The sequence below is a fragment of the Cannabis sativa genome, chromosome 6 (assembly GCF_029168945.1).
Source record: "Cannabis sativa cultivar Pink pepper isolate KNU-18-1 chromosome 6, ASM2916894v1, whole genome shotgun sequence".
Taxonomy (NCBI): domain Eukaryota; kingdom Viridiplantae; phylum Streptophyta; class Magnoliopsida; order Rosales; family Cannabaceae; genus Cannabis; species Cannabis sativa.
The window spans coordinates 4,254,860-4,269,300 of NC_083606.1; the positions used below are offsets into that span (position 1 = coordinate 4,254,860).

A 14,441-nucleotide genomic window follows, 5' to 3' on the forward strand; every position below is an offset into this window, starting at 1 on the left:
ATGGCAAAGGGATCCACATGCTTATCTCCAGAACGATGGGTTAAGCCGCCTTTGGGAGCGTATAAACTAAATGTTGATGCGTCGTTGGATGTTAATTCTAACACTATTGGCATTGGGGCAATAGTTCGAGATACTACTGGGAATGTGCTGGGATGTCTATGTAGATCCTTATTTGGTATAGTGTATGACTTTAAAATATTATGATATTCCTAAGATAGGAGGGTGTGGAGTAGTTGTGTTGGGATTTTGGTTGGACCGGAGGGAAGCTTTTCCCTCCGGTGTATGGTTTTTGTTTACCGGATTTGCAATTTTGTTTCTTTTGTTGTTGTTTTCATTTATTAGGATTCAACTTTTTTTTTTTTTCACTTATTCTCTGTTTGTTAATTTTTGTAGGAAATTTTACAGTCATATTAGCAGAAGCTGTTGCATTAATGGTTGCGCTGGATTGGTCTCTCACTCTTGGTCTTCCTCTTCATGTGGTGGAGTCAGATTGCTTAGCCTTGGTTTCGGCTCTCCCAAAGCGTTTTTCCCTTTGTAATGAACTTGGTTCTTTATTGGATGATATTGCTAGTTTGCTTTCCAATTTTCCTGAGGCATCCCTAATTCATGTTCGTCGTACAGCCAACAAGGCTGCTCATGAATTAGCTGTGCATGCACTTAGGGTGGATGGTGAATTGGCTTGGATTGAGGATTTTCCCTCTTTTCTTATTGATGTATTAAGCTCTGATTGTTGTTAATAAGAGTTTAATTTAAAAAAAAAAAACAGAAAAATACAAAAAAGGAAAAAAAAATTACAAAAATACTTTGGGCCGGCCCATTAAACATTTATACAGTCCACATACAAATATTTACAAAAATACCACATGCACTAAGCCTTCAGCTGTACAGAGCGAACCATGAAGGTGAAAATACCGCGATCGTTTCAAAACCGCAAAACAACCAAAATGAAACCAAAACGATAAAAATACAACTATTAATTCAATTGATCTGATTCAAATAAAACTGATGAAAAAGCACAATGACCACAACTATATTAAATTGAATTAAGTGTTATGGTTTTTCAAGTTGATTTACAGTTGCATCATTATTTTATATTAGTTTAATTCAATTGTTTGCAAGAATTTATTTTGGAAATAAGAAAAGGAGAAAACACTTTGAGAAATAGTTAGTTTCTGAAATAAATTTAAACGTTTCTTAATAGTTTCATTTTAGTTTTATTATAGTTTATTAACAGCAATAAAATAAATAAAAATGACAAAAGCAGGAATCAGAACAAGAAATATAAGACTTGAACAAAGGGAAGAAAATAGAAGTAAGTTTCTACTCTATTTCATAACAGAATCAAACCAGTTTCAATATCGTTGCCTTGCACTAATAACAATTTCAAAATCACAGGAAAAAAAGACATTCCATTCTTAGTCTTCTGCAATGGACAATTTGATGATCGAATGAATTATGAAAATTATGAAGCTAGTGGACATTACATTTCAGTCAATTGTAACTGTGAAGAATTACAACGGAAGCTGAAAGAGGTCCTGGAATGCAACTAAAAAAACACTATTTTGCAACAATAAATATAAATTGTAAATAAACAAGTATACAAACTATAATAAAACTATAAAAAAACTAAAAATAAAATGACAAGCAGAAACAACTCTACGAATATAAACTACAAACATCTAAATCGAATTGTTACCTAAAAAAGAACAGCAAACAAATATACCTAATAATATTCCCAAAACACATCATACATAAACATATTAAACTATTAAAAAACTAGAGAAAAAAAAAATTAAAACCCACTGATTAGAGACACTAAAACAAAAACAAATGTTTCAAAATATCTAAAAAAACTAGAAACACAAACAGAACATAAAACACAACAAAAATGAAACGAAAGTAATAAGAAACAAACTAAAATGCCAAACCCAAGAACAAAATAAAATTGATTAAACAAAATTAAAGTCCTAAAAATCCAAAGAAAACCAAATAAAATTTTAAAATGAAAAACCTAAAATATCACAAACCAGAAAAAACCAAAACGATGAAATGGAAATACAAGAAAATGTTTAAAATGGGGGAAAACGAAAATGAAACCGAAAACAAACCTCAGTTCGAACAGCAGCACCAACATTATTGTTTTTCCCATAAACATCTTCAGCCATTTTTCTTGCACACCGACCTTTGTTTTCTTCTTAGGAGGAGCTCTCTCACGCTTCGTTAATGGAGGAGCAAAATCAGAGTCTTCCTCCTCAATAATAGGACGTTTTCCCTTAGCTTTATTAGCTAGTGATTTCAAACCCATTTTGAATTTTTTTTTTTGAACAGGGGAAGGAGATGAAGAAGAACGGGTCACATCCATTTTATATAAAGATTGGGAAACAAAAAGAAAGAGAGAAAAAGGTTATGGGATGGTTTAGTGGGAGTTGAAAAAATTTTGAAGAACAAAAATGAGAGGGAAAATGGTTGAGGAATCGTGGGGAGTTAAGGTTCAACAATGGAGGTTATTTGTTATTTCAAAAAAAAAAAAAACTGAAATGAAATAAAAAAATCAAAGGAAAACAATAGAAAAAGAGAGAGGGAAGTGATTGAGGGATGCATGATGGTTGATAGGAGAGTTGACGTGTCTGGTGCATAGATGTGATGTGTATGTGGTATATGTGTAATAAAATATAGAGAAAAGGTAAAAAAGTTGCTTTAACCGTGTGTAGATTTATATGTAATAAAGTGTGTAATTTGTATTTTTGGTGTAAAAATTTCAATAATATATGAAATGATTTATTTATTTATTTATTCTGATCACACCATTGAAAAGTTATTATTAAGGAAAATCTATTATACATTACATTTTGATAATAATTAAGAAATTATCGTGTTTTATAGGTAATGTTGTATGATTCTTAAATTTTAGTGGTTTATAAATAGTTGGGTGATAATAAGTTACTATACATAGCAAAAGGTTTATATCTTTGGCTAAGTATTTTTATGATTTTTTTCATTAATTTTTACTTATTAGAATCAAATGGTAGAGTAGAATTTAGTACTTTATTAATATATTATTTTGTTTATAGATGATTATATTCTAATACAATTTATTTTTTGGTGCTCATTTTGTGATGTTTCAAGTAATTTTTAATGTTACAAACGGAAGCATTTGCTTTTTTAGTGTATTGTTTTATTATGTTATTATAGTTTTATTGTCTAAATTTTTCTGGACAATTTTATCCCATGTTACTTTCTTACTCCCGCAACTCATAGTTTGGCAAAGCATCTTCTTCGATTAGACAAAGAGCTACTTTGATTCAATGGTGGATATAATATTTCGATAGTGATCTTCATCACTATGTCAAAAATATATATATATATAGTACCATTTGAGATATAATTTTAATTAAGTAAATTGAGATTTTTACCTACCGAACTTTGACATGTATTAAATCTATAGTCGGCCATGTCATTTTATGGGCCTAAAAAATAACTCGGGGTAATGGATTTAGGCATTATTGGGCCTATTTCACATTATATATTCACAAAATTACCAATCTTTTTCTCAACATATTTATATATGTGTATAAAGTTTTAAGGCTTAGGCTTGGGTTCGCAGTAGGTATGGGCCTAGCTTGTCTAGCCTAGGGGCAGACCTGTTCAAATCATATTTTTCGAACTTTTCAGGTCGTTAGTTAATTTTTTTTTTTTTTGAACTATAAAATTGTTAGATTCAAAGACTTTTGTATCCTTGTACCAAATTGTATTCCCAAACTTTGACCTACATGTAACAAATCGTATTCCTGAACTTTAACATGTACCAAATTGTATTCTCTGAACTTGCATTAATGTTAAACTTCCGTTAGTAAAATTGGACAGAAATCCTTGAATACAACAATTTCAATAGTTCAAACAACTTAGAAAATTCAAGAGACATAATTTAGTGCATGTGAAAGTTCGGGAAGCAAAAATTCTAATTAACATTTAATTAATACACATTTTTTCTCTCTACGTTTCTTGGTCTTCATGTTGATCACTTATTTGAATTCTTTTATTTATTTTATATAAAAAAAATGTTTTTGATCGTATTTATTGGCCCAACTCTTTCTCTACAAGTTTTTATTACAATTTTTCGTAATATTTAACAATACACTCACATAAAACGAGTGCATTGATTTTTTTTTTTTTTCTGTTTTGATATTTAGAATTTTTTTAAATTCTTTTTTTTTTTTGGTAATTGTATATATTATATTCAAGATATTATGTATGTAATGTCCCTGCTTTAAGCCTCTATTAGGTCTTCACACCTACGGAATGATGGTTCTTATATACGAGTACGTCATTTTGGCTGCTTCATGGACTGACGACTGGCCCTACAGACCAACACGAGTGTTTTCAGCATGCTTTGTCCTCACTCGCACACTTCCTCGGAAAATTTTTCAGGAGGTCACCCATCCTGAAATTACCCCAAGTCAAACACGTTTTACAGTGGAGTTCTTTTGTGATAGGCTACCGAAAAACAAGATGCACATTGTTGATATAGCTAGTACCATTCAATCCATTAAAGCTCTCTTCAACTATGTAGCCTCATACCTTCACAGTCTCAAAATCATCCCACTTGACCTTCTCCAAGCGGTGTGAGATTGCACAACTTACCTAGTATTTTTCCTTACGGATCACAGGACTACTGACTGTCACAATCACCCCCCTTACGGGGTCCGACGTCCTCGTTGACCACACTTCTGGCTGGGTCAAGGATCTGATACCATTTGTAACGTCCTTACTTCAAGTCTCTATTGGGTCCTTACACCTACGGAATCATGACTCTTATACACGAGTACGTCACTTTGGCTACTTTATGAACTGACGACTGGCCCTACAAACCAACACAAGTATTTCCAGCGTGCTTTGTCCTCACTCGCATGCTTCTTGAGAAAACTTTCCAGGAGGTCACCCATCCTAAAATTACCCCAGGTCAAGCACGCTTAACCATGGAGTTCTTTCATGATGGGCTACCGAAAAACAAGGTTGATTGTGACAGTCAGTAGTCTTGTGATCCGTAAAAGAAAATATTGGGTAAGCTGTGCAATCCCACACCGTCTGAGAAAAATCAAGTGGGATGACAATTTGAAACAATAACTTCACTTTATATATATAAATAGATGACTTTTGATAATTAATATGCCTAAATCTCCGCTTAGTCATATTTTTTATGCCTAAATCTGAAGGTTGGTCTTTTCTTTCTTTCTTTCTTCTATTTATTTTTTGTTCGTGTATTATGTTCGCAGCACAACAACTACTTAATAGTAGTCTTATGGTTTAGAGCTAATATATTTATATATAAATAGTTGACTTGTGATAATTTAGATAATATATATTCAATGTTTTCTTTTGTTTGATTTCAAGTCTTGTATTTATTTATATAAAATATATTAGCATTGGCCTGATTATTGTATATATGAACTGAGAGGAACAAAGAAGAGAACAACGAAAATAAAAATAATTTTTTTTAAAGTGGATAAAAGTGAAAGTAGAATTGAATAGGATTTTATTTATTAAATCATATAATATAAAAATATTAAAATCATATAAAATATTTGAATGAGGGGTAATCTAGTCATACTAAAAATTTAAGTCTACTAAATTCAAAGAAATGGTACTAAATTTGTAGGATTTGTAAATAAAGAGTACTAATTATTGATCATTATTAGAAATATAAAGTATTAAGTTTGTATTTTGAAAAAACACAGGGTACTAAATAGTTATTTATCGCTTAATTAAATTTATTTTAGAAGAGGTAGGATAGTCTATTTTTTTGTAAAAAAAAAAAAATTATTGCAAATATTATAATCAAATAGTTTGAATATTAAAAAAATTATAATAGGGACTTAAATATAAAAATAAAAGGAGCTTTTTCATTTTTACACTTCAAAATAATTTTTTTTTTTTGTATTTTTACGGAATTCTACATGGAAACCCCTATTGCAACTAGCGCTGCAACCTAAATTGCAACAAAAAATCGTATAGATTCCTCTATTGCAACTAGCGCTGCAACCACTTTAGAAACCCAAACCGTAAATTTGAAAAGAAAAAAAAAAGTTAAAAAAATAGTATTTGGGGTAATTTCCCAAAATAAAATCATTTATAAATATTAATTACTAAAAAAATCTATTAAATATATTAATTAATTAATTTTTCTTAGTATATAGTTAATCATAATTAATTTAATTTATTAATATTAATAACTTGTTATTAAAAATAAAAAATATAATTATTATGGTTACAAAATATAATATTAAATAGTCACATTTTTTGGGCGTTCACTTCATCTATAATTAGAAAATAATTGAGTTTGTTGGTTGAAAAGGAAAATAATATAATGATAATATCAAGCTAATTAAGTAACAAATATCCAAGTCTATACCAATTACTATCATTTTCAACACTCCTTCATTGTAAATTGTATTATATATTGTCAAAACCCAATTTAAAAGAAACAAACGTAGCTATCTCACCAACTTTTTATGACAATTTGAAACAATAACTTCACTTTGTAATAATAATATTAATATATATATAAATTAATAATTATGTAAAGTTAGCTAAGAGTGTTTATGATATGCCAAGTGTATATTCGACTATATATAACTTCATAATTAGGTTCAATGTGGTACCTAATATTTTTTTAATAGAAATACAATTTTATTATTAATTCAAATCATCATTTAAAAAAAAAAATACGTAAACTACTTAAAATTATAAAATCTAAATAAGTACGTACAATCAACATTTAACTATAAAACTTAGTCAAATAATGTGCAACACGATTAGCCGATCGCTTGACAAAAATAAAAAAAAAAAAACATTCAAACTAGAAAAAATATCTGTCTGTACTTTGAAATGCAGAACCCAAAAACAGAAATCATATCTAACGAACTTTGGATAGCTTAGATTGTGACCAAACTGTCTGACTCTACCACCACATCATGTCGCTCTGTTTCTTTCAACAAACTCAACACCTCCTTAACCCTGATAGCTTTAGCAAGAACATGATTAACCATCCTCATTCGGTTTACTGTCCTAGCCATAATAATTTGACCAGAAGAATTCTGCGCCACCCAACCATACCCATACTTATTCTAGTTACTAATGATAGTTGCATCGATATTGATTTTGATCACATTACCAACGGTGATCATTCCAGTGCTCGTGTCACTCGCCGTCTTGTAAAGAGAACAAAGAAAACTAAAAATTTTATCTTGAGCACAACTCAAAACTCTTTGCCAATAAAACCACTTCTTTAACAATCTTATTCTCATTATTTCACACGAGTCATTGCGCACAAAATCACTATTAGTGAATAATAATTATTTTATGTAGTTAAAAGTATATACTAATTATAAAATCACTGTGATTAAACCAAAATTAATGATAATTTATAATAATTTTTAATCATAAGATAAATTTTGTGTGTGACCTAAATATTATCACTACATTTAGCTAGCTTTTCTTTTTAACTTTTTCTATAAGCTTCATTTTAATTTGGAAATATTTATTCTAACATGTGACCACTTATATGGTAATTCATTGTTCTTTATCTTCACTACAAAAAAGTGGGTCTGTAACGAGGACACCTATACCGAAGACATGTCATCATTATTAGTATTTTCGCGGTTTGTGTTGTAGATAATATTTTGCTTCAAAAGTTTGTTGGCTTAGACGATTGTCTTATGATTCACGATCACTTTGTCAAAAAAGAAAGAAAAAACACCTAAACTAAAGAGGTGACTTGTGGTGGAGTGGAGATTATTTCTTTGTTTTAATATATAAACGTGTCAAACATATTAAAGATTGGTCACTTTTGGGAATAAAGATATCAATCGGTCTTTCCATGTATATATTATAGGTATATTTAATTTACTTCTACACATAAATAAATTTATGATTAAAAATAAAAAAATTATAATTAATTATAAATTATCATTTGTTGTGATTAAAAAATTTGTAGCTAATTGTAACTAAATGGGATTTTAGTCACAATTTTTTAACATGTATTATATCTTTACTGATCACTCTATATAGGATAATTATTTATATTAGCCTAATATTTTGTGCAATTTCTTAGTTAAAATATGTGTATATTTTTAGTGGTATAATTAATTTTTTTAATGTTATTTTAATAAATAATTTATTTTTATTAAAAAATATTTAATTTAAGTGCTATATATATATAAAAAAAAAGGGAATTATCCCTTATACCATTTTTTTAATTTTTTTTCTTTTTTTAAATTTATGGTTTGTGTTGTTCTAGTAGTTTCTATGTGAGTTGTTATGTGAATTTTAGTTGCTCCGTTAGTTGCTATATGGGTTGCTGTGTTGATTTTTGTAAAAATGTAAAAAAAAAAAAATTAAAGTGTAAAAACGAAAAAAATCCCTGTAAAAAGAACATAATAATATATAGTTTACCCGTAATACTTATAATTTTATAATACTCTTCATTTTTTTTTAGAAATATCACACTTTTACTTTTTATTTTTACACAATAATAGAAATATAATTTTTTGGCTAAGAAAAGTGATAACAGGAAGATATATTTTAGATATGTACAATAGGTTAATATTTTTTTTGTCGTGATTAAAATCACACATGATTAACAATGCAGTAATCCACAATCGGCAGCACCTCCTCAAACCAATATAGCTCATCGTCTAACAAAAGAGCATGCTCTGCCAAACCATGCACTGTAAAATTCTTATCGCGAGCTACATGGGACAAAACTACCCCCAAAAATTTAGACAATAAAATTATAACATCCTCAAATAGCACTCCCAGCTCATTAAAAAAATATATTTCTTTTGTTGATAGTTGTTACTAGAGAGCCAAAGTTTCGACTTCTAATACAGAAATACTACCTGAAAAAAAAAAAAAAACAAACAACACCAAAAAACAACAGGTATTAGAAAAGAAAATCCTTGAATTAAACTTAATAGACTAAATTCAAATTTAAACACCTAATTGAAAAACTAAAACTCAACTACAGAAAGAGAACGAAATCCTGACTAAAACCTACTAAGAACCAGCCAAAAGTATAACCATTTGGCTAAAAAGAATAATTTAAAAACACTAAGCAAAACACGTATGATTTTGATTATATTAAAATTAAACTTATTGGCAAAGTCTTAATAATTGTAGGCCCTCCACAAAACCAAGCAACAAATTAAATAACAATAAATAAAACTATATTACAACAACATTTAATAAAAGTTAAATAATGTGAAAGAACGATGACAAAACAATCCATATTCATAATATAATATAAAACAATCCATATCAAATATAAAGACTTGAAATACTAACCTGCAAAAGACTAAAAGTTGAAAAGTCGTTGAAATAGAAGGTATGAGTATAAAATAGATCACTTCTCTTGCCCAATAATCATACCATAAAACTACCTTAAACAATTAAAGACAAGTCATAATAAATGACACAATAGCTGTAAAAGGTACAAAAGCCGCTAAAGGCATGCACAAAATCCGAGACATCAAAAATATTAAATTATTGTGCAAAAATTAGCTCGATTTTATTAGCTTATATACTTTAAAAACATACTAATACTCTTTGATTAGCTAGTAAGAAAAAACAAAATAGACCTACAATAGGTTCATTTTTGAATATAAATGTTATAATAAATTATGTTCTGTAGTCATATTAATATAAGATAAAAGATAAGATTGATAATATCATATAGTTTCTTTATTTTTTTCAAATAGTAATAAAAAAATATCGATTTTTTTTTACAAGAAAGTAATATTAGATATATTTTGTTTAGATGAGTACAATGGGTCTAAATTTAAATTGCAATGTTAATACAAAAAAGTATTTTATGTTAAATAGTGAGTTTAAATTTAAATTGTAATGTTAAAAAAATTAAAAAATATAAATTTAAACTATTTAGAATTAATATTTCTTTTTATATATTATAAAAATAATAAAAAGTAAAATTTAAATATAGTATAATATATATGGATTAAATTTAAATTCAATAAATACTTATTTTATAGGAGTTTTTTTTTTATATATTTATACTTTTATAATTAATTTTTATTTATTTATACTTTTATAAATAATCTTTTATTCCTTTATAAAATAGAAACAACATAACCTCAAAATGGAAACAGTTTTTATAAAAATAAAAAAATATAAAAAAACGTAAAAATAAAAAATAAATAAAAAATATCTTATACATGGTAATTCTCCTATTTTACTACGTTAAATTAATATTATTTGATCAATCAACCACTTAATTTAAAATACATATTAAAAATTAGTATATTTTTTTTGAAGTTTTAATTTTTTATTTTTACATTTTAAAATAATTTTTTTTTTATATTTTTACGAAAATTTATATAAAAATCCATATAGAGACTAATGGATCAACTTAAATCGTAATCAAAATTCACATAGCAACTGACATAGAACCGGAACAATCCAAAATGTAAATTTAAAAAAAGAATTAAAAAATAATATATAAAATAATTTCTTTTTACGGAATCTTATATGTGACATAATTTTTTTCATTGTGCATGATAAAAGTAAAAAGTCTCTAAATTATATATATAATTGAAAAAACAAAAACAACAAATATATATATCTTTAATTAACTATGATGATATAATAATTTATATATTATATGAGAATGAGATCACATGCATGCATGTTCTGATTTTTTATTTTTCATTCTGAATTAATAATTATGATCATGTTTTTCGATTATGAATATTGCATGTGAATACTTGTTTTAAATGGTTTGGTAAGCATGTGAAATCTATTAGAAGCATATATATAGGGTTAGATATTCCTACCCATAACAACTACCCACAAATAAGTGACAAATATTATTAAATAGAAAAAAAAATTCAGTCAAACCCCTAATGAGTAGGAAATAGAGATCTACATTTCAATATTAATTAAACTAATTTTTGGTACATTTTATTTTCTCTAGTCCAAGATATAAAAAAAGTAATAAGGTAGATTGCCCTATACTACATATTCCTTTTAATTAATACCTTTTTCTTTTTCTAATTTAATACTTATGGAAATTTAATACATTTCTTCTATCCATTGGACATTCAATTTTCTAGGGAGAAATTATAACCTAATTTTTTTTTTATATAGATAGGAATTTATGTAAAATCTCTACACAAATTTTAGTGAGAGAAATAATTAAATATTATGTTAGATCTTGTAGTTTACAAAATTTACTAATTGAATTCTTTATTTTTTTTTTTAAATATTAAATTGGACTATGTATTTTCTGAAATAATACTAAATAGTATCTTGAACTATTTTTTTTTTTCTTAAAATAAAATTTAATTATAATTCTTATGATAAAATTGTTATATTTTCTACATCTATTCGTGCTAGAAATTATCTTTAAGTTGATAATATTAAAAAAAAATAAAAAATTGAGCTCATGGTTCTGTTTGTACTATTTTAAAAAATACAGAGTTTATTTCGTTATTTAATAAAAGGATAATTACATAAAACACCATTTTTTGTAAAAAAAAAAAAAATACATTTTTACGTTTGAAGAATTTTTTTTTACATTTTTACAGTTTTCCATAAAAACAACAAGAAAACTACATAACAATAATATGAAAATAACATCTAAATATCAAAACAACAACAAAAAATAACATACAGATTACGAAAAATTACCAACAAATTAACAAGAGTGCAACATAAAAAGATCGTATATATTGTAAATAAAATAAAAAAAATCGTAAAAATATTCAAAATTTCGTGAAATCGTAGTTTTGTAATTTTTTTGGTTGTTTTTGTGTATTTGGAAAATAATTCTTTTAATAAAACAGTGAGTCAAATCGGTTACAAAACATAAGATCTAAAATAGTATTAACCTATTATTCAATGGCCTTTTTGTTTTCAAGTAAATAAGTATATTGATAAGGGTTAAATATGTAATTTGGTTTTATTGGCATATGTATTTACTCTTTAACCAATAGTATTTTCCATCAAGAAGTTTGTATTGGTCTATGTATTTGATTATTCTTATGTTAGACAATAATTTTTTTATTTATTTTTTTTTATCAAAAAACAAACTTCATCAATTTGTTTATACCTTTGAATTTCAAGAAAAGAATGAATTAAAAATTTGGAGTGATTGCACAAGAATTTTAGTTTGAAAGCTCTTAAATGTCTGCAACTCCAAAAAATTACAAATTTTGAGAAAATCTATTGCAATAAAAGAGATCAAAAAAAGGTTCCCAAAAAGTTCACCAAATAACAAAGCCAAAAGTAGATAAAGTAGAGAATAGAAGAAGAAAAGCAAATGTTCTGCAATGGGTTTGATGAAGAGTAAGAGACAAGGAATTTAAATAAAGTAAAATTTGAAAAATAAATAAATAAATAAAATTGCACAACAAAAATAGGTAACCATTATTAAAAAATAAAATAACAGTTAGAGTACTTTTTTGCCATTAACTAATTACCACTAATGAATACCAAAAATACATATTTTATGTTGAAATTTAATGGAAAATTATGTAATTATGTAACATAATTTGCCACATATATAATATTATTTTATGTTATATTCATATATAACAAACATCTTACCATAGTTTTTTTTTAATAATTTATATAATTCAAAATAAATAATAGCCTGCATATAAAAAATAAAGTAAAATAAAACACATATATGTAAAAATATTTGTATCATATTTTTAACATCATATTTTGTAAATTACATTTTTTCAAAAAAAAAAAAAAAAATTATAGGATATCTACTATAATCACAATATATTATGAAGTTTGTGAAAGTACCATAAAATATGTTAATACATTTATTTCTATCAAGACTCTCTAAACATTGAGTACAAAAAATTCATATTTAATATTTCAAATTGATTCATTACAATAATAACAAATAAATAAATAAATAATATTCAAATTGATTACTAAAATCCTTTTCTTATTTGCAGCAGAATATTGGGACCAAAAAAAGGAAATGAAACCAATAGGAAGTTACATTGATAAATTTGGCCCAAATTCAAAAATCCATAGCCCATGAATAGAATGAATAAATTTGTCATTTTAGGTATTTATGAAAATATCTCCACAATTTAATTTTAGAGTATCTTTGAAAAATTATAAAAAGAATATTTTTATAAATACCAAATTAGAAGCTATGGTAAATGATACATGTGAGATCACTTGGTTTTTTTTTTCATAAATACCCAAAAAAGATAACAAATTTACAAAATTACAGTCCTACAGTTTTTTTAAATATTTTAACAACAACATTATTCTATGTTGCTTTCAAGTTGTCTTCATATTGTTTTATATTTTTATTTTATTGTTTACACGTTATTTTTCTGAGGTTATGTAAAAATGAAATAAAAATAAATCCATAAAAAATTAAAACAAAAGTTCTTAAAAAATTAAAAGAAATACGAGTTTAGATACCTAGTTAAAATGGGTTTTTTTTTTCAAAAATACTAGATTTTAGACAAAAGTACACAATTTTACTATAACACGAATTTTTTTTTACAAAAATACTATTTTTTTTATAAAACAACCATAAAACAACAAAATAGAATAATTAAAACAACAGCGGAACAACTAAAAAACAACCGTAAAAACTTAACACAATACACAGTATTTTTGAAAAAAAAATTCTACCTCACAGTAAAACAATAAAAAAATTATAAATTTCAGTATGTTGTGTAAAAACTCTTAAAAATAAATCCATAAGAAATTAAAACAAAAGTCCCTAAAAAATATAAAAGAAATACAATTTTAAATTCCTTGTTAAAAATTGGGAAACTTACAAAAATACTGTAATTTGGATTAACTTTTACAAAAATACTGTTACACGGAAATCTTTTCAAAAATACTGTGTTTTTATAAAACACCAGTAAAACACAAAGCAGAACAACTCAAAACAATAGTAGAACACCAGTGAAAACTTAACACAGTATACTGCAGTATAAAACTTATAAAAAAAATACAGTAAAAAAGTAAAAAATACCGCAGGGCAGTATTTTTGTAAAAAAATAACTAAAGTTAGTATACCATGTAAATTTCCATAAAAAATTCCCTTTTGTAAGTTTGTTACTTTTTCTATTTTAATTTCTTGAGGCTACCGTTTATTGGGCCTCTATTTAAATGGGTTGGGCTCTCTTATTTGCACTGCTTGTGAAAACACTTCTTGATAATATATTTGAAAGCCCAATTCTAAAATAAATTAATAAATATTAATCTCATGTTTTGACACGACTTATAGTTATAAAATAGATGCCAATAAAGGAATGAAATTTTTACATGAAAAATCCTTTTTACTCACTTTATTACATAATTACCCTCACACGCCTATTACTACATTTATACTTACAAACTTATTTTTATTACACATTTACCACTTACTCATCATACCA

At 26.1% G+C, this 14,441-nt stretch overlaps 1 protein-coding gene across 1 annotated transcript; it reads left to right on the forward strand.

Annotated features, from left to right (window-relative positions):
• Nucleotides 1-737, forward strand: LOC133039092 (uncharacterized). The gene is made up of 2 exons (XM_061117892.1): nucleotides 1-175; nucleotides 394-737. Exons 1-2 carry the CDS (start codon nucleotides 1-3, stop codon nucleotides 735-737), a joined length of 519 nt encoding a protein of 172 aa, XP_060973875.1.
• The last annotated feature ends 13,704 nt before the right edge of the window (nucleotides 738-14,441 follow it).